Source organism: Typopeltis vanoorti, chromosome 9 (genome assembly GCF_054136105.1).
Source record: "Typopeltis vanoorti isolate ZY-2024b chromosome 9, IOZ_Tvanoo_1.0, whole genome shotgun sequence".
In the NCBI taxonomy this organism is placed as follows: Eukaryota; Metazoa; Arthropoda; class Arachnida; order Uropygi; family Thelyphonidae; genus Typopeltis; species Typopeltis vanoorti.
The window spans coordinates 83566452-83593713 of NC_143557.1; the positions used below are offsets into that span (position 1 = coordinate 83566452).

The 27262-nt window shown below is 34.3% G+C and overlaps 1 protein-coding gene across 3 annotated transcripts in view; it reads right to left on the reverse strand.

The window, feature by feature from the left end:
• Window positions 1-27262, reverse strand: part of SPoCk (secretory pathway calcium atpase) — a 518064-nt gene that overhangs the window by 291399 nt on the left and 199403 nt on the right. For all 3 annotated transcript variants that reach the window (XM_090398525.1, XM_090398527.1, XM_090398526.1), the window contains exon 9: window positions 24358-24500. In XM_090398525.1, coding sequence (XP_090254651.1) covers window positions 24358-24500 — 143 coding nt within the window. The remainder of the gene's footprint in view (window positions 1-24357; window positions 24501-27262) is intronic.

The following is a 27262-nucleotide window of genomic DNA, read 5'->3' on the forward strand; positions in this document are numbered from 1 at the left end:
CAAAATAAAAATATAATATATCCCAGAGATACATATGGTCGTAAATTTGGCGACACGTATTATAATAGAAAAATGGAAAACGGGAGCTCGTGCCAAGAACATGGCTCATTTATTCCAAAACTTTAAATTCTGTTTTTTGCTTTTGTCGCACCTACTGAATCACCCACTGAGTCTTGTAGAAGGTTATAACGATTGGAGAAATGCAAGTACAACTTTACATAGACATGAGACTAGTTTAACTCGCATGAAAAATTTCCTAAAATGGAAGGAACTTGATAAAAATTTAAAAAAACAAAACTACTATTGATTTCCAGACTCAAAGCATGTATGAAATGGAAAAGAAACATTGGACGAGTGTTTTAGAACTTTTGATTGAAATTATAAAATTCCTTGGTAGCCGAAATTTAGCTTTTTGCGGATCGTCTAATAAATTATATGAAAGAAATAATGGCAATTTTTTAAAATTAGTCTAACTGTTTGGGAAGTTTGATCCCGTTATGGAAAATCATGTTGAAAGGGCCCTACAACGAAACAATAGAGTTTCGTTGTAGGGCCCTTATACACTATTTGAGTAAAGATAGTCAAAATGAAATATTGGAAACTTTAAGTAACGCAATCAGGGATACAATTTTATTATCGATTCGAAAATCTAAATAGTATTCCATAATTTTAGACTGCACACCTGATGCAAGTAAAACAAAACAAATGACCATTATTATTCGCTTTGTTTCCTGTGACAATGGAATTGTCAAGATCAGGGAAAACGTTTTAGGTTTTGCAGATATATCAGATTCCACAGGACGTGGTTTATGTGTAACAATAATAGAACAACTGCAAAAATGGAACATTCCCATTGAAGACATGCAAGATCAAGGGTATGATAATGGGGCAAATATGGGCTCCAAAATTTGCTTTTGAACAAAAATGCTCTAGCTTTTTACATGCCATGTGCTACTCATACTCTAAATTTAATCATTAATGATGTAGCCAAAGTGAATGCAGATACAATTAGTTTCTTTGCAATTATTCAAGAAATATACAATTCTTTTCATTCTCTTACAAACGCTGGGCAATCCTTTTATAGATGGTAAAAAAAATTAACATTGAAACAGCTATCAGAAATGTGATGGGAAAGTAAAATTAATACAATCCGCCCTCTACGATATCAGTTAGGAGAAATTTATGATGCACTTTTTGAAATTTTAAATAATGAAAATTTTAATAAAGAAACTCAGCATGAAGCACAAACATTATGTGCTAAAATTAAGGGACTACAAATTTATTTGCTCTCTTATAACTTGGTATGATTTACTTAACAGAATAAACCCTGTGAGTAAAATGCTTCAAAACAAAAATATGAACATTACACTTGCTTTAGAATCTATCAAAAACTTAAAAATATTCTTACAAGAGTATCAATAAGATACAAATTTTAAAGAAGTACTAAAAATGGCAAAATAACTGAGTGAAGAGGTGGATGGAGAACAAGAATTTAAAACTGGTACGGAAGTTCGACGACGAAAGAAGACACGACAATTTGACTACGAGCATCATGACGAAACGCCACAATCGCCAGAAGATAAATTTAGAGTGAATGTGTTTTATACATTTCTAGACGTTGCAATGTATTTGTTAATAGAACGTTTTGAACAACTAAAAGATATGATAATTTCAATTTCTTGTATAGATTACTACAAATTAATAACGAAGATTTACTAAAAATTTGTGACGATTTAGAGATTCTCTTGAAGGACTGCGACAATAAAAACGTAAATGCAATAGAACTGTATGACGAGTTATGTGCTTTCCGGGATATTTTTCAGAAGGATAATTTAAATATTCAAAAGCCCTTTCAATATTCTTAATTTTATTGTGTTCAATAATTTATCTTTCCCTAATTTTTCAATTGCTTTAAGAATACTATTAACCTTAACTGTTAGTGTAGTGAGCGGTGAACGTTCCTTTTCCAAGTTGAAATTGATTGAAACCTACTTAAGAACAAGTATGTCACAAAAAAGGCATGTTAGTTTGGCGTTAATAGCTATTGAAAATGATATATGTGCGGAATTAGACGTTAAGACCATTATTTCCAATTTTGTGAATATGAAATCAAAAACCTTAAAATTTTAATAAAAAAAATTTCAAGTATATTTATGTAATTTAATTTATTTTCTGTTATTCTGTAAAGATGTCATTTTTTGAATACTTATATTAAATGTACTAATTATTTCTGAATTCTTTTCTTATTTTCTCATCTATCTTGAGTTTCTTTTATTTTTCTAAAAGATAGTTCCACTTATAAAAATTATCACAAGTTACTAAGAATTTAGTAACTTGTAAAATGCAAGAATTTTTTAAACTTTAGTTCAAATAAATTTTAACTTTAAAATTCATTTTAATTTTGTTAAATTTCGGATTTAATTTCGGGTTCGGTGAGAAGGCTATAATCCCTGTATCATTATATTCAATGATTAAAGTGAAGTGGCTTTATCAAAATTTGCTTTAACTTTTGAGAATGTTTTGAATATACGGGTTTTTAACGATTATCCTGCCTAGTCAACACTCCCGGTTCGTTATATTTAGCGAACCAACGTGTGGCTGTTCTGTCAAAATTTGTTTAAGAAATTTCAAATAATTTAAATTTTTATTATCGTAAAAGAATCACACAGTCCCGGATCGTTACAGGGCCGCTTAGATAGAAATTGCATGCGGGCGTCAAAGACCCTAGCGCTGGCTCTGCTCACAACATCCAATGGCAATCCATTCCAATCACGCACCACTGTATGAGAGAAAATAAAGCCCTCACCCTGTTCTCAGCAGCATTCTTTCTCAGATTCCAAGGATGCCCTCTTGTCCTTTCCCCCACCCTCCATAAATTGAAACATTCCATCAGTTGAAATCCTGTATGAACATTTCAGAAGTTTGTAAGTCTCAATCATATTAATCCTCTTTCTCCTGTTTACTAGAGTCTGCAGTCTACAAATTCTCAGTTTTTTTCATAATCAGTATTCCATAATCCTGATATCATTTTTAACACTCTCCAATATATCAGAATCACAATGGAAACAAGAACAGACCTATTCAGAATAGTTCAAGTGAGATCTTATCAAGACCTTGTATCCTTATCTTTACATGTGAATGTTTCATTTCACCATTGCATTTATCTTTTCAGTTGTATTTGAAATCTTGGCTACATGGTCCCTGAACTTCAACTTCCTATCTACTAACACTTCAAGATCACTAGCCTCATCAGTTTCTTCTAGCATACTTCCACCAATATAATATAATACGATATTGAATATCTAATCATGCCAAAGTGAATGGCTTTACATTTACTGACATCCATTTTCCCATGCCCACAATTCCAGCCTATTGAAATCATTCTGCAAGTACTACATATCAGCATTCCAGGTTACCTTACCTATCTTTACATCATCAACAAATAGCTGTATATCGCTTGTCAAATCCTTCCCAATATCATAAATGTACAGATTGAATAACAGTGGACCAAGCACTGATCATTCTGGTACACCACTGGTTACCTAAAATCTTGCAGACTCACATCCCCCATAAACCACTTTTTAATGTGTCTGTCAGCCATCTTCTTATCCATGCTAATATTCTATAACCCAAACCCCATATTCTCCAATTTATGCGACAGTCTATTATGCTGTATTCTGTCAAAAGCCTTTGCAAAATCCAAAAGTATGGTGGTGTATCTATTCCCCTTGTCTAGTTCAATGGTAACATTGTTATAGAATGTGAGCAAGTTGCTAAAACATGACCTTCCCTTAATAAACCCATGTTGGTCATTGAAATAGAGATTCACTGTCAACCCATTTCTGAATGCAAGTCCTAACCAATTTTTCCAAAATTTCCACACCCTCTTGAGATACTAATTGGTCGATAGTTGGATACATTGGTCTTTGCACCACCCTTGTGCAATGGAATTACCAGACATTCCATTTCTGTGGAATTTTCCCAGTTCTGAGACACATAATAAACAGCCTGGTCAAAGGAATTGCCAGTTCAGCTGAACACTCTTTTAGCACATGTGCTGATATCCCATTAGTCCCTATTACTGAATTCGTATTCAGTTTCTGAAACAGCTTCAATACCTTGTACTCATACACCAGAGTTTCTTCATCCAGTGAAGAGATAGAAGTGGGCTCAATGTTGCGTACACCAGGTTGATAGTTTTAACCGAATGGGCATTCGTTAGTTCCACAACCTCTTCTGCATCTGTAACCATCATGCCATCTGCATTTATAAAAATTATTCTTTCATATTCATTCTTTCTTTTACTTGCAAAATGTCAATAGAATTCTTGCGGATTGTCTTCAGCAAACAGAGCCAGTTTCTTTTCATACTCAGACTGATTTCCGAATAACAACTGCAACTATTCTAGCCTGCTACTTATAATTTTCATAACGGACATCATCCTTAAGCAAACGGTATTCCTTCTACATCACCCTTTTCTTATGAATCTCTTGCTTAATAAGATTACACATCCATTTGACTCCTACTCTATTTATTCTTCGAACTCTTGGGAGACATTCTGATATCGCATCATTTAAGTATTATTTAAATGCTTCCCATGCACTGTCGATATTCTTTCCATCCAGCAACCGATCCCATTCCACTGAACTCAGTATACTCCTCAGTTGGTTGTAATTTCCTGCTTTGTAGTTCATGTAACCTTTTCTGAATGGAACATTTATAAACTTAGTCACTTTCCCAAGTGAGTACCACATGATCACTGTCATCAACCAGAGGCAGAATAGTTACGTCTTTAACTGAAACACCCTCTGACACTGTAGTCAAATCTAATGCTCCTTGCCCTCGAGTTCCTTCTATCACATGCTGCTCGAGGAAGCTGTCCCGCAACAGCTCATTAAATGCATTTTCTTTCTTTTCATGAGATTCTACTGCTACCCAATCAGTATATGGATATACATACTCCCATTATGATTACTATTTTCGTGCTCATCTTTTCAATTTGGTGATGCATTTCTTCATCACTAGCAACCAATCCACAATAACAACACCCCACTATGTAATTGATCTTGTTAGATTCCACCTCACACCAGATGGCTTCAAACTCACCGCACGTGAAATACTGTTAGTAGTAGTACCATCATAGGTCTCAACTCTAACTGGATTCAAGTCATCCGATATCATTAGCAATACGCCTCCTCTCCTATTCTCCCTAAAAATACTCTACCCTTTACACTTGATACCAGTTAGTATGTCTGATTCTGATAGCCAGGTCTCACTAATGCCTACAATCTGAGGTCCCAACATACTAAGGCAACGAACTCAACTGCTTTGTTTCTGATACTACTAGCATTTGTGTACCAACATAATAATCTACCTGCATGTTCTTTTGATACTCATGTCTGCAGTTTGCATGACATAGCTGGACAACTTGCAGATCTCTGTTCTTCTCTAGTACCTTATATATGTAGACATCTTGGTACACATTTGATGGGTCTGAACCGGAGGTATGTAAACTCAAAATCATTCTCTCATCAACATTTCCTTGACAAAGCCCTTTCCCATCATTAACACAGATTTACAACATTGCCGCTCTTACACCCACATTCTCACCATTCCTCCCTTCATAATTTAGATTCCCTGACTCTCTGTGTTAGGTCTCATACCAGTTATTAGTTTTTCTAGACTTCTGATACCAAACACATTCAGGTGTAGGCCCTTTTATACAAATCCAAACTTCCCATAAACTCACTCCAGACATCCAAAATCTCACATCCATTCCTTCTGCATAGCCTACACACCAAACATTTGCCATCATGGTCGTTCTTCTTAATTCATTTTTATAATACAGAGGTAAAATACTGACGACTTTCATTTTTTCACTCTCACCTCTTCCAACAACTCTTTCATATCCTCTCTCTCATGCTGACCTTATCGCTAGTTAAGTTGTTAGTACCTACTACAATTACTATCTTATTTAGTTTTCTGTTTTTGAATTGCTTCCTTTATATTCTTAATTTTCACTTTAGGGAAACTTAGAGTTATAACTCGTTCATCAGAGCATGTTTTATTATAGTCACCATACCAAATAACATCTCTCTTTTTACAAATAACATCACTTACCTGATTTCCGTTACTTCTTGACTTACCTGTTTCCGTGCTTTATTGTTTCTTATTTTGCTGCTAAATTATTTTTTTCTCCCTATGCTCATTTAAATGCCTCCTGGCTTTTTGTAATTCCAGCACAGTCTCTCTGATGATCTGCTTTAATTTTGCTATTTTAAGGTTAATTCATTTTCACTAACCTCCTTCATATATCCAATAACCTCATTAGCAGTGCTAGCCTTCTTGTTCTTGCCTGTGGTGCTCTTTTAGCATTACATTTCTTTTGCATTTTTGGCAACATTTTAAACTTATGCTAATTATTGAAATATCTTCTTATTATTATTTGAGATACCTCCATGGAGTCAAGGGCTCATCAAGGGAGGTTATAAATCACCCAAACCAGCTGTCATACCTTCCCTTAAATTAATTCACACTAGATGCACTCACTACCTCTAAAGGCAAACTATTCCACTCACTGCTCTCTGGGAGAAAAACATAGCTCTTACCCCTTTCTTGACTGCAAATAAAATTAACTTCCATGGAAGCACCCCCCCCCCCCGTGTTCACTCCCCCACCTTCCATATAATGAAAAATTTCATCATATAATATGCTATAATACCCATTGAAAATGTTTATAGACTTCTATCATATTTTCTCCTGTTAACCAGGGTCTGCAATCCACATACTTGTAATCTGTCCTCATAATCGGAATATAATCCCTTGTAACTCTTCTTTGCTCCCTTTCTACAGCTTCTTTATCCCCCCCCCCCTGGAACCCAGGAGACCAAATCTGCATACAATAATCCAGTAGTGGTCTTCTCAAAGCCTTATATAGAGGCAAAATGATTTCCTTATCCTTACATGTCAAGTTTTTTCGCTTCAACATCGTAATTATCCTCTGAGTTGTATTTGAAACTTTTGCTAGGTGACCTCTGAACTTCCAATTCCTATCCAATAATACACCAAGATCCTTGACTCCTCAGTTTCTTGTAGCATAACCCCATGTTAGATCTTGAATGACGACTCTTTCAAGAAAAGAGTCATTTATTCAGGATTTAACAAAAACACAATACTAAGTAAGAAAATACTTGTACTGTTAGCAAAGTAAGCATATTATATGATAGAACATGTCACATTTTCTTTAGAAAAATAGAACAAAAAATTGCATGTCTAAACATGAATATATTGTTATCATCATCATCATCATCAAATTCCTGCCATGTACCCTCAAGGGGTGTACAGGATATGATAGTACTACATGAAAAAAATTACATCATTACTAACTTCCTATCTACAATTTTCCTCCAAACCAGTCTGTTATTTGTCAAGACTCCAACATTATTAAATCTTATATTTTTATCGTCTAAGGCACTTTGTACCATATCAATCCACCTATATCTTGGTCTTCCTCTGGGTCATTTTGCTGCCAACCTGGCAGAGAACACTTGTTTGCTAATCTTTCCTCACCCATTCTGTTTAAGTGACCATACCACCTGAGATTAGCTCTGCTAATGCATTCCTGGATGCTGACAATGTCAAGTTCTTTCCTAATATCCTCGTTTTTAATATGATATTGCCATTGATGCCATCTGTTCACGCCTATAATCTTTCTCAGGACTCTCATATTTGTGCTCTCTAGTCTTTGGTCAAGTGTTTTACCTCTGACCCAGCTCTCAGATCCATAAGTTAAAACTGGTTTGAACACTGTCTTGTATACAGCTAATTTAGTGTTCCGACTAATTTCTCTCTTATTCCATATGAATTTATTCAATTGACTTCCCACCATACCAGCTTTGTTGATTCTGTTGTCTATTTCCATGTTTAATTTACCATCTTCAGTAAAAATCGTGCCTAAGTAGCTGAAAGGTTTTACTTGTTCCACAGGTTCTCCATTCACAACACAGTTGACATTTTTAATGATTCTGCCTATTTTCATTGTCTTTGTCTTTTTATTGCTGACCTTCATACCATATCTATTACAACAGCTATTCAATTTAGTCAGAGAATCTTGCAGACTTGTAGCGGATTTATTTAGAAATATAACATCATCCGCATAAAGCAAAGAGCTGACATTAACATCTCCAATTTTGACATCATGTTTAATACCACATTCCTTCATAATGTGATCCATATAGAAAATGAATAACAGAGGGGATAATGTGCATCCTTGTCTCACACCAGATTTAACATTAAACCATCTTCCTGTACTTCCTTCAATTCTAACTGCTGACTTACAACTCAAATAAAGACTAAGTATTGCTTGATATAATGCCCCATTGACACCATATAACTGCAGCATATTGAATAGCTTCTCTCTTGGTACCTTGTCATATGCCTTTTCCAAATCGACAAAACTTAAATACAGATCTTTGTTATATTCCCATGCTTTCTCGACTATTTGTCGTAAAGTGAAGATCTGATCCTGACAGCCTCTATTTGGACTGAATCCAGCTTGTTCTTCACCCAGCTTTTCTTCCACAATTCTTCTCAACCGTTTCTCAAGTATACTTGCAGAGATCTTGACAGGAACACTCAGTACGGAAATACCTCTAATTCTCACATTCAGTTTTATTTCCCTTTTTATATATGAGTACTATGAGATCTCTACTCCAATCATCGGGAATTTGTCCCTCTATCCAGGCTTTCTGAATTATGCAGTGCAGCCACTGTAAGACTCTTATACCACCATACTTCAGAATTTCTGGTCGAATATCATCTACTCTTGCTGCCTTTCCACATTTCAAGCCTTTGATGGCTTTTTCTACTTCAAGTATGGATATGTATTCCTGACTGCATGCCTGGTCAGTGTTTTTTTACCACTGTGCTGTCATCACTGCTTGTTTCATTTAGCAGTTTTTCAAAGTAATTACTTTGAATTACAAAGGAATGGAGGAAAGAGTGCTTTTACAGCACTCTTTCCTCCATTCCTAAGCTTTTTCAACAACCTCCAGAATATTTTGCCACCTTCTTGATATATATTTTCTATATTCTTGCCAAAGTCCTCCCATGACTTTTGTTTGGCTAGTTTTACACAGCGTTTAGCATTCTTGCATGTCTCTATATTATCTAAGAGCACAAGCTGACTTATTTGACAGGAACTTTTGATATGCTTTCTTCTTTTCCTTCACTGCCTCTTTAACTTCCTGTCACCAGGGAGTTCGGATTTTTTTTATCCTTGCAGACAACCTCACCACATGCGTCTCTGGAAGACTCAATGTTTTCTTCAGAGTTTGCCACTGAATCTCCAAGATTTGATTCCTGTTCTCAAACTCTTTCATTTTTTCTTCAATAATCTTTGTGTATTTTAGTCTACAGTTCACATCTGAGAGCTGCTCAACTTTTATTCGCTTTAAAACTTTCTTACATGTTATTCTCTTGAATATGAAATTCAATTTTATCCTACTCAAGACTAAATAGTGATCAATTCCAATTTCAAATTCTCTGTACACTCTGGTGTCTTGCACCAGGTAGAAAACATCACTATCAACAATAACTTATTGAAAGTTTAATATCCTGGTGTTGCACTACCTTACTCCAGTCCTAAAGATACTTTCAGGTGCAAACTTTGTTTGCTCACACTTGGATAAAGGATTAAACTAAATTTATTAAACAATAACATAGTCAATAAAACTTTTCTTATTCCTTGCCTCTTCTCTCCATGCGAATTTGTGCACATTTTTATGTTGGAACATGGTGTTATGTAATAACCAGTCCATGTCCTGAGCAAAAATCCAATAGATATTTGCCATTATTATTAGCTTTGCTCTTTTCTCCAAATTTTCCCAAAATATTTTTGTATGTCTCACAATCATTTCCTACTCTGCTATTTAGATCCCCAACAAGGACCAACTTTTCCTTTTTCATTGTGTCAGTTGCTTTTTCTAAAGTCTCAAAAATTTCCTCCACTTCTACTTTAGTAGAACCTTCTGTGGGACCATAGGTACAAATAAGTCTCATTGTCCAGTTCCCCATTCTCATATTTGCCCACATTACTCTATTTGAAACTGACTGCCATTCAAGATTAGCCTTGTATTTTGTGTTGAATACTATGGTTACTCCTTCTTTTCCTTGATTGTCATTGCCTGAATATAACATTTTGTATTTATTGCTCAGAAAGATCTCACCAGTTTTGGTCTTTTTTGTTTCAGTCACCCCTATTATGTCGATCTGGTACTTATCTAATTCCTCATCTAGCTCCATTTCTTTGCCATTCAGGCTTCTTACGTTGATAGTACCGATCTTTAACTCTGGTGATGTTGAGTTGGGGTTTGTTTTCAGATTTGTTCCAGTAGCTGACTTTTCGCTGTTCGCTCTGGTTCCCTGGCGAAAACAACGGGGGCCTTGTTTAACCGGGCGACGCCCCAGCTGGCATGAAATTTTGTCATGTTGTACCATCATTTTTTATTTTGGTTTAACCAATAAGAATACAATTTGGTCGGCTAAATCCAAAATTTCCAGCCCATCCTCGTTCGTTCAGCATCCAGGTAGATACCCAACAGGGTGCACCACGAGAAGGTGAGGATTGGACATTAGGGCAGAAGCCCTGGTCGGTTTTCCGCATTCCTTTAAAGGCTATGTGGAGGTCTCCTCTCAGTTATACAGCTTTGACCCTTAAGCACCCCGAATATATTGTTTAAAGCGTTAATGTTAAATTGTGCTCTATACAAGAATGTGTATCTAAGTGCTAAAAAAAATTCCAAAGGTTGCTAGCTGACCACCACCGATGACGTAAACCCCGATGCAGTGACATTTGTAGAAAGTGAATGGAACTCGCGTTCTACGAAAAGAGCACTCATTGAGGAGCAGAGGTGTGATGCCACTTCGTAAGAGCGAATAGGAAGGCGCTGTGAATAAGATTCGAAGGCAGAAAGAGAGCACCCCGATAGCTTTTCATATAAAGGAGGATAAAAGCGAGTTCACACGTGTTTGAAACCTCCATTTTTTTATCTGCCTGTTCCTGTTTCTCGTGCGGACGAGAAATGCTGACAACCAAAAGGAAGCTTGATGACGACAAGCTGCAACTTTTCCCCGTTGCTGACTGACACAAGTCGGACAAGGCTATACATGAGATGAAAGCAGTTCACCAATTCAGGCCATCAGTAAAGGATTTACCGATGGCCCTAACGACAGCAAACCATGAGATGAGCGTGTGTCCAGCAAAGAAAAATGCCCAATTCGTGACGAGCACGACTTCCGTGTGGTGGTAACCTACCGTAGCAGAAAGGTAACCCCTCAAAAAGGACAGACGAAAGAATCACGACATCAGCATATCAAGGTGATAATGTGATTGATTACTAGAGGCAGGTCAGATCGTGTTGTTTGTGTTACAGTGTACACAGGTCAGATGGACAACTTCTATGATCTTAGTTGGAGCCAGCTGCTTGATTGTTGGGCTGAACAAGATGGTGATTGGAATTTGACAACAATCCTGGAAAATAATCAGAAAATTGAAGTTTTTTTTCCCTACTGCATCCAGAGGTGCAGCATGTTTATGTCCTCACAAATTGGAAATATCTTGATTACAATCATTGTAAAAGACCTGGTGAGCAGAGTGAGTGTGCCTAACACAAGTTGAATACAAGTGAATTGAGGGCAGGGGGATGAAGAAAAAGTTGGTGTAAAATAAAGCACAAATGTGTTGATAAGATCAATGCATCTGCTCTAATGAAAGCTCATACAGTAGCAGAAAAAAACGAATTAACCGATATGTATGTACATGTGCTAATATAGTACATAGTCCAAACAGAGACATGGGATGGAAAGTCCAAATAATTACTGATCATCTGAAAGTATAAATTTTATATATCACTTGAGAATGATTTTTTGTAAATATATGAAGAGGATATCTTAGCAAAATGTACAAAAAGAACTAACAAAAGTCATCTTACTTTGTATGGATATAATAGATCCTGGTAAAAAGTTTTTATTTTCAAATTTTATTTATTTATTTTTTAATGTGACTCCCACCCACAAAAAGTTGTAAAGCATGGGTGAACTATTTAGATGAGGTGTTTACTCACTTTAAAATGCAGTTTTCATGTTTAAATAGCATTCATGAAATTACTGAGGGGTGGGTGGGTTGCAAAAACTGTATCATGAAGTAAATGTCACATTGATTACCTGTCTGCATTTGTTATCTTTATCCTTTCTAGAATGTACCCTTGGTGGGTAGTACAACATGCTATTTTAGCCTTCTTATTCTTAATGTGCTTTTATGCTTTGGGTGGACTAAGGATTTTAATTATTCTTTATATATATATATATATATATATTTTTTTTTTATATTTATTTTTTACATGGCCTAGAAACTCTGTTCTAGAGATCAAACAGAATTTTTGAGCCACTTCAGGTCTCCAGTAAGCAAGAAAACTGTCATATTAGGCAATGAAATCTCCCGACTGAAAGCCATCACAGACACCGGTGGCTAGATTTGAACCTGTGACCTATTGGTTGGAGAGCAGATATATTAATCACTGGGCCAACCAGGCCAGCTAATTATCAAGGTTGATTTGATTGTTCCTCATATAAGCATACAGAACTTTTCTGAAAAATCTTGATTCACTTATGATTTTTCATGTTCTATTGTTGCGTTGCAATGGTGTAGATGATGATGATGGTGGTTGCAGTTCATTATTGTTGGTGGATTTGAGTGGTGGAGACAGAGTTGTGAAGTAGGTGCCCTCCCTCGATGAGTCTTTGGACTCCCTGGAGGTGTCACGTAATAATAATGTACTGAAACCTTTTTTCCCTATATAATAATTAGCTTTGGATGAAAGGAACAAGATTTTGACTGTTACGTGAAGGAATCAATGATAGAAAATTTAGTTTAGGAATTGAACTTATGTTTCGTGCTATGCTTGAACTTAATTTACCCATGGAATGTGAATAGCATACTTGTCAGTTTGAAAATTTCTTATTTGCTTAAGTAGTGATTTAGTAATGACATAAATGATTTGCCTTTGACATGTTAAACTTAATTGTAATCTCTTTGACCATTTATTAAACATGTTTTTCTATGTAAGCCTGAATTTTATCTGAGCATGAGACTGATTTTACCACTCATAAAACTACGGACCTATGCACAAGGGGAATATAAAGGAAACTAAGAGCATTTTAACCATGACTGTATGCTAAGATTATTTTAAGCTACTTAATTCTTTTAACAAGGTCAGATAACACTTGAACTCCAGGAGGGTTTCTTTGGACAAGAATTTTCTGTTCTAAAATTCTGACTAGTGCAGCTAAAACAAACAAATATCATCAGAGTTTGAAAAGGGAAATGGATCCCAGAGAGATAGTTTAGAGATTTATTCTTAGTTTGCAAAGGAGAAATAATAGTAGTGAATTTATAGAAAAGCAGCGACGTAACACCTGCTAATATAATATGCTGGTGGAACTCTAATCATGACAAAATGCATAACTTTATGCTCACTAACATTAAAACTGACTGCCATTTTTTGTTTACCCAAATTACCAGCCTATTCAAATCATATTGTAAGTTTTGAATATCAATAGTATCCTTGAACACAAGGATACTATTGTGTCCTAGAACACAAGGACTACATCTGTTTTCACAAATACAGTCATTCTGGGCTTGCGGACCATGCTCTGGATACACGCCACAGAATACGGTGGAAGAAAGCTACAGTGATACACCGTAGCAAATACAAATTTGAAAGACTCTTTATGGAATCAGCCTCAGCCCTAAGAAATTCTCCAAACCTCAACAAATTTGGTTGTATACGACTGCCCCAAATTTGGGAGGCCTACATCTGCAGACCTTCAGCCCAACGGCCAAGAACACCTACTTAGCCCGCTAGAGGGCACCATCAGGACTGTTAGGAGAACAATAGCTTCATCTCTTCATTCCCAGTTTCTGTGTTGTAGTGCCTACGTGCACGTAACTTTTGTAAGTTCCTTTAGAAAATGGCAATGTGACGTTGCCGAAATATCGGAAAATATTTATTAAAGTTTAATTTAATTTATATCCTTAACTACGTTGTTCTATTCCTTAAGTGTTTTAATAAACAATAGTATCCTTGACTGCCCTGCCTATCTTCACATCATCAGCAAATAATTGTACATCTTATGTTAGACCCTACCCGATGTCATTAATGTATAGATTAAACAATAATGGCCCAAGGACCGAACTCTGAGGTACACCACTGGTCACCTTAAATCTGGCAGATTTACACCCACTGTATACCACTTTTTGATAACTATCTGTCAATCATCCTCTGATCAAAGTCAAGAGTTTATATTCCAATCCTATATTCTCCAGTTTATGCAACAGCCTTTCATGTGGTACCCTATCAAATGCCTTAAAAAATCCAACATTATCATAGTGTATCCATTCCCTTTATCGAAATCGGCCGTAACATTGTTATAAAATATAAGCAAATTGCTAATGCATGACCTTCCTTTAGTAAACCAATGCTCCCTGCAGAGTATAGCATGTTTATCTACCCATTTCTGTATTGGAGTTCTTACTAACTTCTCTAAAATCTTCACTACCATACCAGAGATACTGATAAGTCGGTAGTTAGAAACAGTTTTTGCACCACCCTTGTACAATGGAACTATCACACATTCCTTCCATTTCTGTGGTATCATACCTGAGCTGAGACTCAAGCTATAAAAACATGTGAAAGGCCTAGCCAATTCGGCCAAGCATTCCTTTAGCAAAGGGGCTGATATGCCATCTGTCCCCATAGACAAATTCTTATCCAGGTTATGCAACAGCTCTTCAACCTAATTTTCATGAACCTCTAACTCTTCATCCAATGTAGCAGCAGCACGTGCACCATGTTACATACACCTGATTGATATATCTTATCAAAATGAGCACTCATTAACTGAATAATCTCATTAGCTTACAACATTGGAGTACCACCTGCATTCAATAAAGTTATTCTTTCACATTCATTCTATCTTTTGCTTGCGGCATAACGACAAAATTCTTTTGGATTGCCTTTAGCTTGCATGGGCAATTTCTTTTCATACTCTGATTTAGCTTTCCACACAATACTCTTTACTTTTCTAGCCTGAGCTTTATATATTTCATAACTCCTCTCACTGTTATGTTCACAATATTCTTTCCACATCATCATCTTCTTGTGGATCTCTTTCTTAATAAGGTTGCACATCCATTTCACTCCCAACCTATTCATTCTTCCAACACTAGATAGGGATACATTCAGATACTGCCTCATTTGAGCACTTTTTCAAAGATTCCCATGCATTACTGACATTTTTCCCATTCAGTAACTGATACCATGGGACCAAAGATAGTATTCTGCTAAGTTGATCATAATTTCCAGCTTTGTATCTTATTAAAAAATGTGCTATAAAATACTAAAAACACTAATTTTATAAGGGAAAAACATAATAAAACAAACAAAAATTACCAATTTTACACGAGCTCTACATTCACCGACCGACTACAATGTATCCTTGAACCAATTTCCATTATAATTAAATCACCCCACTACATATACCCTACTATGCATCACACTTCCAGTTTTAATTTCAGTCATGAATCGAGAAAAATGTGCTGCCATTATGTGTTATAATTACAGGGCTTTACTTGAAAACAGTAAATCTTGCATCTTTCAAGTAAATCTTTACTTGAAAACAGTCAATTTTCATGATATGAAAAACATGTTAATTAAATTATAGCTATGAATGCATGTTAATTAAATTATAGCTACCACTTCTAATAAATAAATTTTTAACCAAATCAATGCATTCATTTAGTTCAATATTAAACTTGCACATATATGCATACACACAATATTTCCCATTTTCCCATTCAGTAACTGATACCATGGGACCAAAGATAGTATTCTGCTAAGTTGATCATAATTTCCAGCTTTGTATCTTATTAAAAAATGTGCTATAAAATACTAAAATAATCAGTTATTATTTAAAAAATAATTCTCCTTTTCTTACAATATAATTTCATTAGCAAAATAAACCACTAGTTACAGACCAAAATTAAAATTGGCACAATCTACTTAAATACTGCAAAACATCTATAGATTTTATTCTTCCAATGCCTTTATCCTTTAAGTGGGTATGCAATTTATTTTAATATAGTATTGTCCTAAACTTATTTTCACAGCTCACAACATGAATTAGCTTAGTGTAATTAAATGCTTGAAAATTTTACACAACAAGAATACTTTTTAATACTCTTATCTAAAGAATACAAGTATCTTGCAAAGACTGGAGTGCTTCATAGAAAGTTAGTTTGGCTACTACCTACTTTCTTGCTTTTGTGAATGTTATTTGTCTTTTCTATTAAATTATTGCTTATGGATGATTTATATAAATTCAACCTTCATTATGAACAATATACAAAAGAAAACACAAACTGAGTTGTGGCATATCTATCAAGCTCACATTAAAGGAAAGCATATTTCTTTATAAATAATTATGTGTAATGTATAGTGAGAATTAAAGCATGTGTTACTTTATTTATTTTTTGTTTGTTTATTTTTAACCGCCTATAACAATATTTATATCAAGTAACAGATACATTGGGCAAGTACATGTTTTTTTTTGTGGCTTGAATCCTGAATCTGGAAAAATTTTTTTCTCTGCTCCGATAAGATAATGCTCATGTAGTTTTTAAATTTGAAAGGTGGGAGAACTTGAACTATAATGCTGTGTCTTGGTATGAAAACATGTAGAAAGAAAAACATGGTAACAGAAAAAAAAATGACTGTGGAAAAATAATCGTAGTAAATGCAGAGGGTAGGAAAGTGTTAGTTGCTTTAGAAACAGTGTTAATTATTCATTTTAGTAAGGTATATATCCCTGACAGATCCATTCAATCCCACTGCTGTATTCACATCTGGATAATTAATGGATCTGTCAGGGATATAGATCCATTAATTAATAGATGAGATATTGGCAAGTGTGCTGAAAGCATATACAAAAAGAATGAAGCTACAGACTTAGAGGATATGGCAGAGAAAGTTTAGTGGTCGCACTGCTAAGATGATTAAGTTATAAAATCAGAGCACTGCAACATTGAATATAACACAAACTGTGTGGAATAAAGAAATAATTCTTCCCTGTACAAAGCTTTAGAATGACTTCACACTGTGCTCAAATATGGTCACCTGAGTTATGAGGAGACCACTGAAAATATTCCAGTGGAAGATAACAAAAATGACCAAGATGATATCTGGTCTACTGGAATTGAATGCATGCATGAGGATAGGCTAAGAGAATGTGGTTTTAGTTTCAGTAATAAATGGAAGAGAGGATATATGATAGAAATGTAAGTTCGTGTTGGTGTGTGAGGGGAAAGAATCTTACAGTACAGATAGACAGAAGTGAGATTGCACAGCTCATGGCAAGTGGGGAAAAAAACTTGGGTTTATCCCAGGAAACTAATTAAGAAGCACATGAGATTCCAGTTATACTTATGGTATGTGGTGAGCATGTAGAATGAGCTGCAAGGGATGTCGTGAATGCATCTTCAGTGAATATTTTTAAAGAAAGTTAAGTATTTTGACATCATATGACCTGGAAGAGGTCCTTGTATAGAGAAAAGTCTACTTGTATATAGAGGCTATTGATTACATTAACTACATTACTCGAATGGCAGTTAATGCAATGAGATAATAAGGCAATTAATGTGAAATCATTAGCCTCTATATAAAGTAACAAAACTGTGAAGACACTTCAGGTACAAACTTTGTCTCCTTACACTTGGATAAAGAATTAATCAAGAATATAATTTCTTAGCAAGTTTAAGTTAATTTATAACCAAGTAAAAAAAACTTTCCACAACTATCTTTAATCCAGAGTATTTTAATAATAAGGTGTTACACCTTTTCACTATTTATATATGGAAAATATATGACTTCTGCATTCAACCTGGTATCTCTTCTGGGTCTGGCTCCCACTGATGGTAACTTGCTTCCCAGGAGTAGAGAGATTCTGCTGAGTAGAAATTACTCCTGCTATTACTCCCTACCACTCCACTCAGTAGAACAGAAAAACTTAGCACCACAGGCAAAAACCTGTCAATAGGTGGAGCCGCTGCTGAGTTTCCTGTTCTGGAGCAATTCAGATTAGGTGGGATGAATTTAGTAGTGATCTTGTAGATGTATCCCTGCACAGAACTCAATTAAGGTTGACACTGGCCCTCCCATAATGCACAGCATCATACACCCAATAGCATGTGTGCTTTGCATTATGGGTTACTAGAGTAATCAATGTAAAGTAATTAGCCTCTATCTACACAGGTTATTCATGAAGCTACTTCACATGTAAACTTTATTTGTTTATACTTGGATAAAGGATTAACCAAGAATATAATTTCTTCGCAAGTTTAATTTATAACTAAGTGAAAAAACTTGCTTTACTATACTGAGAGTAAAAAGTAACAGTATAAATAAAGAATAAAACAAAGTGGACAAGCAAAGTCTGCTACAGGATGACTCACAAGTCACAAACATATTTAAAATGTGAATAACTCATAACTAATAAAAAAAATCTACATTGTATTTCATAAAAAATCTAGGTTCTGTATTTCATTATAACAAAAAAAAAAAGAATAAAAATTAATAAATTAAAATGTTATTAAATGTTTAAATCCCTTTGTGACTTATGGGTCACCTTGGATATATGTTTTTGTATATAAGTATTCCCAGGAATGAATATAATATTAATGCATGAAGGCAGGATTATATTCCATTAAAATGAAATGCATGCTGACTGAATGCTGTCTTTAAAAACACAAGTAATAAGGAGATTAGCATACAAGCCAGACCATAACCCTTTAATAGAACAAGTCAGCTTAAAATGTGATGATGAACAGAGTATAATTAAAAGATATGAAAAATAACAAAACCAAACAATATCAGCAGCTTTGTCCAAAAATCAAAAGGGAAGCAGTAAAAAACACACATATCACCATGAGGAATACTATATTTTTTTGAATAACCACCTTCACACATGTAAGAGAAAACTAAATATAATTTATCACTCCTATATATTTCGCTCAATATATCACGAATTTCTTTCAGAGAGAAGAAACAAAAACTGGTAACAACATTTAAATTCTGAATACAAGAATGAGTCATACAGCATGCACATAAAATCAGGTGTCTCAGTTGCAGCTGTCCAATAAGAGGAAACACTATTAAAGTTCTATTAAACACTATTAAAGGGAAGTGGGAATAGTATAGCCAAAATGCTACACTACAGTAGGTTCAAATCTGATCAGCTATTTTTTGAAACGTATGAAGCTCTACACCACCATCTTAATCAGACAGACTATATGCCTATTTCTAAGTTTGGGAAAGGGATTGCTGCTAATTGTTTATAATATCTTATATTTTTATTTATTTATTATTTTTAAATTAATTAATTAATTATACATCTATTCCCACTTCTTTGAACTCTAATAGTGTTTCCTCCTACTGTACAACTATGATTGAGCCATGTGATATTATATGCATGCTGTATGACTTGTTCTTGTATTCAGAATTTAAATGCTGTTACCAGTTTTTCTACCTTCTCCCTGAAAAAAGCTGATGATATATTGAATGGAATATATAGGAGTAATAAATATTTAGTTTTCTCTTACATGTGTGAAGCCATTATTCAAAAAAATATAGTATGTCTAATGCACATGTCTCTATTAAACAACTAGTCACCATGAAGAACATTTCCAAAGTCATCCTCAAGCTAATGAATTAGGAATGCATGCAAAATTTTCTATGGTATAATGCAGGTTAACATTATGATAAAATAATAAATACAGATTAGTTCACAGAATTTTCACTCAACTCAAGTCATAAGTCCACAGAATGATTTGAAAGACTGAAAAAGCACATAAGCAATGCAGATATGGAATTATGGATTGCTATAGTTCAGCAAAAGGTATACATAAAAAAATTAGAAATTTTTAAAAATAAAAACAAATTAAATATAAAAAAAAAATAAATAAATAAATAAAATAAATTGATAAAAAATTAAATAAATATTGCAAAAAATTGACACATAAGAAGATAGCAAGGATTAAATTATGGAATGACTTAGTTGGGAATAAATTATTTATAAGCAGCAGAATTTTTGCCACATTTTGCAACCATTCTCAATGTACACTGGAAAAGAGATAAAACAAATTTGGATAACAGCAGAAATTAAAGTGCATGTTACAATGCATAATATTACAGATAGAGCTCTGTTCTCCCCTGCAATTAAATTATTAGAATTCAAGGATACAAAAAAATTATCAAAAATTTTGAATAACATTCTTTCACCTAAGCCCTCTATTTGGTTTCAATATGTCAACAATGTATCTGTTGTCTGGACTTCTTCCCTGTACAAGCTTTATGAACTGCTTGAGAAAATTAATTCCGTCCATCCTAGAATGAAGTGATTGCCCCCCCATTTCTCTGTATACAGAAAAGTACACTGATGCTACTTCACACTATCCATCTTAGAAGTCAGGTATTATTAAAACTTTGGTATTTCGGAACACAATTTATGTTCTTCTGACCCCCTTTTGAATAATGAACTGTCCTTTATCAGCACTACTTTCATCTCCAATGGCTACAACACCAAACTAATTAATAATTATGGCTGTCATGTAAATCATCCTCTAGCCATTTCATATGTCAAGGTCTTGTTGGAAAGACCTCTTTGCCAGGTTACCCTTTGAGCTTCTTTCTGTATGGTTTGGAAATTAAATTCTTTCTTAAACTCTCTAAAAGATAAACATCCTCCACTTACCTATCCTGGAGCTCACGTAGCTTTTCTTACTATGCCAGACTGGCTGGCATAGTAAGAAAGTCTGGTCTGCTCAGATTTGTTTACAACATCAATGCTATATTCTGTTCCATGAGTCTGATAGGTCAGATCTGCCCAGAAATGCTATATTCACTAGACACAGAATTCATTGACAATTTTATAAAGAGTCTTTCCAATATAAAAAGCTGTGAAGCCTATAAATACTCCATAAAGCTGTGAAGCCTATATCCATCAACTGAACCTTAACAAAAAATTACTGTGAAATTTTCCTAATTTTGAAAGGTTATCCTCAGCAATACTTTTTATTTATGTGTCAAGTTATTTAAGTTTTAATGATTTTTTTTTTTTGGTTTTCTTAAATTCTAATTGTTTATAAATCGAGCTCTCCTCTTGAAATTAATATCATGAATTGTAACATCCACTTACTGTAATTTCAACACCTATTGTAATTTGTTTTATCTCTTTTCCTATATGCATTGATAATGGTCAATAAAATAGCTGAACACATTCTGCTGATAATAAATAAGTTCTTCCCCAATGTAAGTTATTCCATAATTTAATCTTTACATTTAATTAAATTTTTTTTTAAAAAAAAGAAACACTTAACAGTGATAATCAGCACTATTTCTTACAATGGGGATAAGCATAATTAAATCTGCTCAGATTAGGACAACAGAGTAATATTTCAACTTTCCTTAGATAGCCTTTCCATAGACACCTGAAATGTAAGCTACAACGATATTTAAGACCTCACAAATAATAGATTAATATGGATGAAAATAAAAACTGATGATGAAAAGATAGTAATAACATAAAATGATCATATAATACTGTTATACTATCCTGTACATTCCTTGAGGGATGTGTTGTGTATGCATATATACATATCAGGAAATGACAAGTCATTCTAAAAGGATTCTGCTAATTCATAATAAACCTCCACACTACATTCTACAGATTTAATTTTGTAGTGTATTACTTTGTATATTTGTATATGTAGTCTAAATAGAAGTTAATGATTTTCAACACAAACACGTGTTATCAATATGCACAAAACTGAGGCATTCAAATGATTACAAAATTAAAGTTGTCCAAGATTTTGGGGATACTGATTTTTTTTTATATACAGGAATACCTCGATTATCGTGATTCTCAATTTATCGCAGTTTGTAATTTGATACCAAAATTCCAATTATTGCACCCCAAATTCAAATTATCGCAGCCACGAGATGTAGCCCACTACATCTCGCAGCACCTGAAAGATACGACTAGTGGTGAGGCATGAAGCAGGGACGGGAATGCGTACATATAAGAAACTGTGCAACTCCGGATTCGCGTAAGTCGGGGTATGACTGTATATGTATTCCTAGTAATGACCTTGATACAGAAGTCAAAACATCAAGTTTCTTACTCATAAGTAAAATAATTGCTATAACACGTGTTTTTGTCTCCATAAATTCTACACAATGAAGACTTACTCTAGCTGATTATAAACCCAATACACAGCCTTGCTGATAAAGATACACTACCCTCCTCCTCATTCAGCAAATCATGCTAACAGGTCACCACAACTACCGAACAGCAACCTCTACTACCTTAAATTCTGATCTCCAAACTATTCTTCAATAAGGTTTGGACAACTATGTCAGTTTCATTTGCTAATAAAACACAACTTTGCCTAATCTCTAACAGAAAAGAACTATTTTCCTGCAGTCTTACTTTTGACAACTCCCAAATCTCTATACACGGTGAAATCTCTCTTCTTCGGATTATTCTATCATAAAACTTCTCGTGGCATAAGCATATCACAACTATTGCTTCCTTGACATCCACAGAATTAGGTTTTCTTTTTCACTTTACCTCTGAATAACTATTCATTCTCACAAATCACAAATCCATGTAACCACTGAATACCATTTTCACATCTAGAGGTGGTGCCCCTAAGAGCTCCCTTAAAATACTTGACTCAAAGAATAGAGCAGTTAGGTTGATTAATGATCTAACTCTCACTAATTCAATTCTCTTAGATGTACATTGAGCTTCTGCTACTTAAATGTTCATCTGAACTGGCATCAAAAATTCCTCTACCTTCAGTTAAATCAACTGAAACGTGCAGCAACTGTTCATTGCCCTTCAAAGTTCAACTCCAAACATGCAGATCAAATTTCTCAGTCTCCTTGTTCATCCTTTCCACTGCTGCCTTCTGGAATACTCATCTATGTTGCCTTTTCCAAGGAATACAATCCACAGCTCTTCAAACTCAATATGAATAAGTTCCTTCTCACCCATCCATGGTACTTCCTGCAGTCAAAAAAAGCTATTTTTTATGATAATCCCTTATACAAGAGGTTTGTAACCTATAGTACAAGGGATTATCATAAAAAAAAAAATCCAGAATATCTTTAAACTCAGTTTCATGTCACCTTTACCAACTAATTCTTTTTCCAGCAGCCTCAAACATGTAGCCATCTTACAAAAAATTTTTTTTCTATATTCTTACAAAAGTCTTCCCACAACTTTTGTTTTTATACATGCCTTAAATTTCTTACATTTTGGTCTGTATTTTTTTTTCAGGCACATGCAAACTTGCTTACTAGGAACTTTGGACACGCTTTCTTCTTTTCCACGACTACCTCTAAATTCCTACCATGGAATTCTGATTTTTCTATGCTTGCAAACAAATTCACCACATATCACTCTGGTTGAATCCACACGTTTTCTTTAGTCTGCCAATGAATCTCCAAGGTTTTTTTTTAAATAATATTCGTATATTTGAGACTGCAGTTCACTTCTGAAAGCAACTCAGCTCTAATTCTTTTTTAAAACCTTCTTAATCACTTTTCAATATGATACTTAATTTCATCTTACTGAAATGACAATCACTTCCTATTTCAAATCTTTTATATGCTATTTGTCTTGAACCAGCATGAAGATACTGCTATATTTTTCTTATTTTTTGTGTCTTTTCTCCATTTGAATGCTGCAAGTTTATGTTGGAATATAGTGTTAGTAATGGCTAGAAAGTTTTTAAAGTTTTCACAAAACATTTCTGTGTCTGATATCCATTTCCTACTTTGCTGTTCAGATCAACAAGAACCATCTTTTTCCTTTATGTCATCTGCCTTGTCTAATGATGCAAAAAATTCCTTCACTAATTCTCTATTAGAACCTTCTGTGGGACCACAGGAACAAATAAATCACATTACACAATTCCTCATTTTGATGTCTGTTCAGATCACACCACTACTGAGAGCCATTCAAGAATATCTTCATGTTCAGTTATGATACCATAGCTAATCTTTCGTTTCATTGATCAATTGACTGAATTCAACAGCTTGTAGTTGTTATCTAGAAAAATCTCAATGACATCAGATGTCATTGAGAGCAGTAAAACTATTTTAAAACAATAAATAATAATGCTAAAGACAGAATAAAATCAAACATACTCAATAAATTTTCTCCTTCATATACACATACCTCACACCAATATTAAACATTTCTAGTATAGGCCTTCCTTGTATCCAACCAACAGCCATTATTAATCCAATGATGCACAATGAATATAAGGATAACTGTTTTCCAAGACTGTCCATACTTTTCTGAAGAGGTGTTTTGGGTGCCTGAAAAGTGAAATGGTTATGATATACAGTTAAAAATATTATGAATATATATATAGAGCCTTTCAATATGTAAACATACTATAAAAGAGAAATGATATATGCATAAGAAATAAGAAGACTGCAGTTAGTGACATCAAACCCCTTTTGCAGATCCAAAACCCAAAGAAGTAAGGAAACTAATTATTGACGATCATAAAATATGCATTTCAAAAGTTCTTGGATAGTGGTGCCATTCATTAGATCCACCACTTTTTGGCAAATGTACTATGAGAAATTTTGTTTTGGCACTTCAAATGTCCAAGTGAAACCCAAATTGAAACAATTTGAGTAACTTTCTTTACTAAAATAAATTTTAGTAAAGAAGCTTAATATAAAACCTTATTAATTCTCTGTCAATCCAGAGAATAATTACCATCTTGAATAATTCTGCCATTAAACCGGTTCCGTTAGAACAAAATCACTTGTATTCATTTCTGGACATAAAGTGAATGAAAAGTATTGTAAAACAATGTATGCCTATCACTAATTATACACTGGGCTTGGAGGCTATGCACATAAAATATATAAAAGACTGTTCACAATGATTTTTAAACTGCCAATATTTCTTCGTTCTTGTGGAAAGGCTTAGATGTTGGTTATACATTCTTACTAAATAGCTTAAGGAAATTACAACATACAATAGAACATACATTAAGCTGTCCTACTTTGGCCAAACAGGCAGGACAGCTAATATCAGAATTTCAGAACACAAGGACTACATCCAGTTTCACCAATATAGCCACTCTGGTCTTGCAGACCATGCGCTGGATACCTGCCATAGAATATGGTGGAAGAAAGCCACGATAATACACCATAGTAAATTCAAATACGAAAGGCTATTCATGGAATCGACCTCAGCCCTAAGAAACAATCCAAACCTCAACAAATTTGGTTGCATGAGACTGCCCCAAATTTGAAAAACCTACATCAGAAGATCTTCAGCCCAATTAGCCAAGAATAGGGGGCACCATCAGGACTTTTAGGAGAAAGAATAGCTCCCTGCTTCTTCTTCATTTACTGTGTGTTGTGCTTGTGTCCACGTGTCTATTTTTAAGTTCCTGTGAAAATATCAATGTGACGTTGCAGAAATATTGGAAATGTATTAAAATTTATTTTAATGTATATTCTATTGTACGTTGTAATTTCCTTAAGCTATTTAGTAAGAATGCCAATATTTCTTTATTTTTCACAAAAAATCATCACAATGTCTTTGACACATTTATAGTATTCAAAGTGAAAAAATCTAATGTGTGTGTATCAAATGTTATAGTATGAAACTTAAAACTTTTTTTCACTACACATGGTCTGAATGAAACCAAAATTCAAACAACTTGGCAAATTTTATAGAGATCCTAAATTTTGCCAGCCTGATTGGTCAAGTAGTTAGCATATCCTCTCTCCAAACAACAAGCTGTAGCTTCAAATCCTGCCATGGACAGAGATATTTGTGATTGACTAAGTGGGAGATGAATTTCAGTGCCTCATGTGAGACCACTGCTCTGTTTACTTACTGGAGGCTTGAAGTGGCATGAAAAAGTTCCATGTGTAGTCTCTAGAACAGAGTTTCTGGACTATGTCAATAAAAATACAAATAATAAATAAAAATTAATAATAATAGACAGAGAAATCCTTATCCTATTCATGGTACTACTGCACTACAAGCTTACAACCGTCCATGAGTGGGAGTCACATAAAAAAAAAAAGAAAAAAATGGAAATTCCATCATGCTAGTGTTGAATTATTATTATTAAGTAACACCTCCATGGAGTCCAAACAGTCATTAAATGAAGGCACCTACTCTACAACTCTCCGTCTCCATCACTCCACCAACTGCAACTACCTTCATCATCTACACTAATGCCATCTACTGCCAACCACCAACACTAGTATTTCACAGACAATCACAAGCATCCATGCCCACAGCAGGATTCGAGCCTGCAACCTTTTGGCTGGAGAGTAGATACACTAACCACTTTGCCAACCAGGCTGGCAATTATGACTATTAGTTTATTTATTAAAGAACAAGTAAGTCCACAGTAATAACTTTTAATTAATAAATAAGGTACAGATATTTCATACTAAAACTAATAGTAAATCTTCAGTGTTACAAACAGATAGGAATGGAATAAAAGTAACGAACATTCGGTGGATCACCTATTAAAATACATTGTTGTCGCAAGCTAGGAAATTAAAGAAATGAATAAATAATTAATATTTAAGATAACTGGTTTTTTTAATGATTACATAAAATAAAAGTCTCCCAGATCTTTGAGAGAGAGAGAGGCAATCATTTCGATTTAAATTCGGTCAGTGTAAAATAGCTTCGCAACTTTCTTTAAAGAGGCGTTCATATTTGAACCTGCATCTATGAAGGGGAATAGCTTTGTCCCACTGGATATTATGGGTAGTGTTAATACTGTGTTGTGCTAGACCCGACTTCTGAGGTTTGTTGTAATCAATATAATATTGATGTTCTTTAATTCTTTTTTCCACAGAACGGCCAGTTTGTCCAAAATAAGAAACATCGCATTCACATAGTATTTGGTAAACACCAGCCAAAGATAGAGATGACAGTTTATCTTTTGTAGAAGGCAATAAGGAAGAACTTGTGATTATGACTATTAGTTTATGTTTTCTGTTTTTTTTTATGAAATTTTGCTAATAAAATAACTTTATAATTCGAACATATTCTAACACACAAATCACAAATGTCACATTTCATT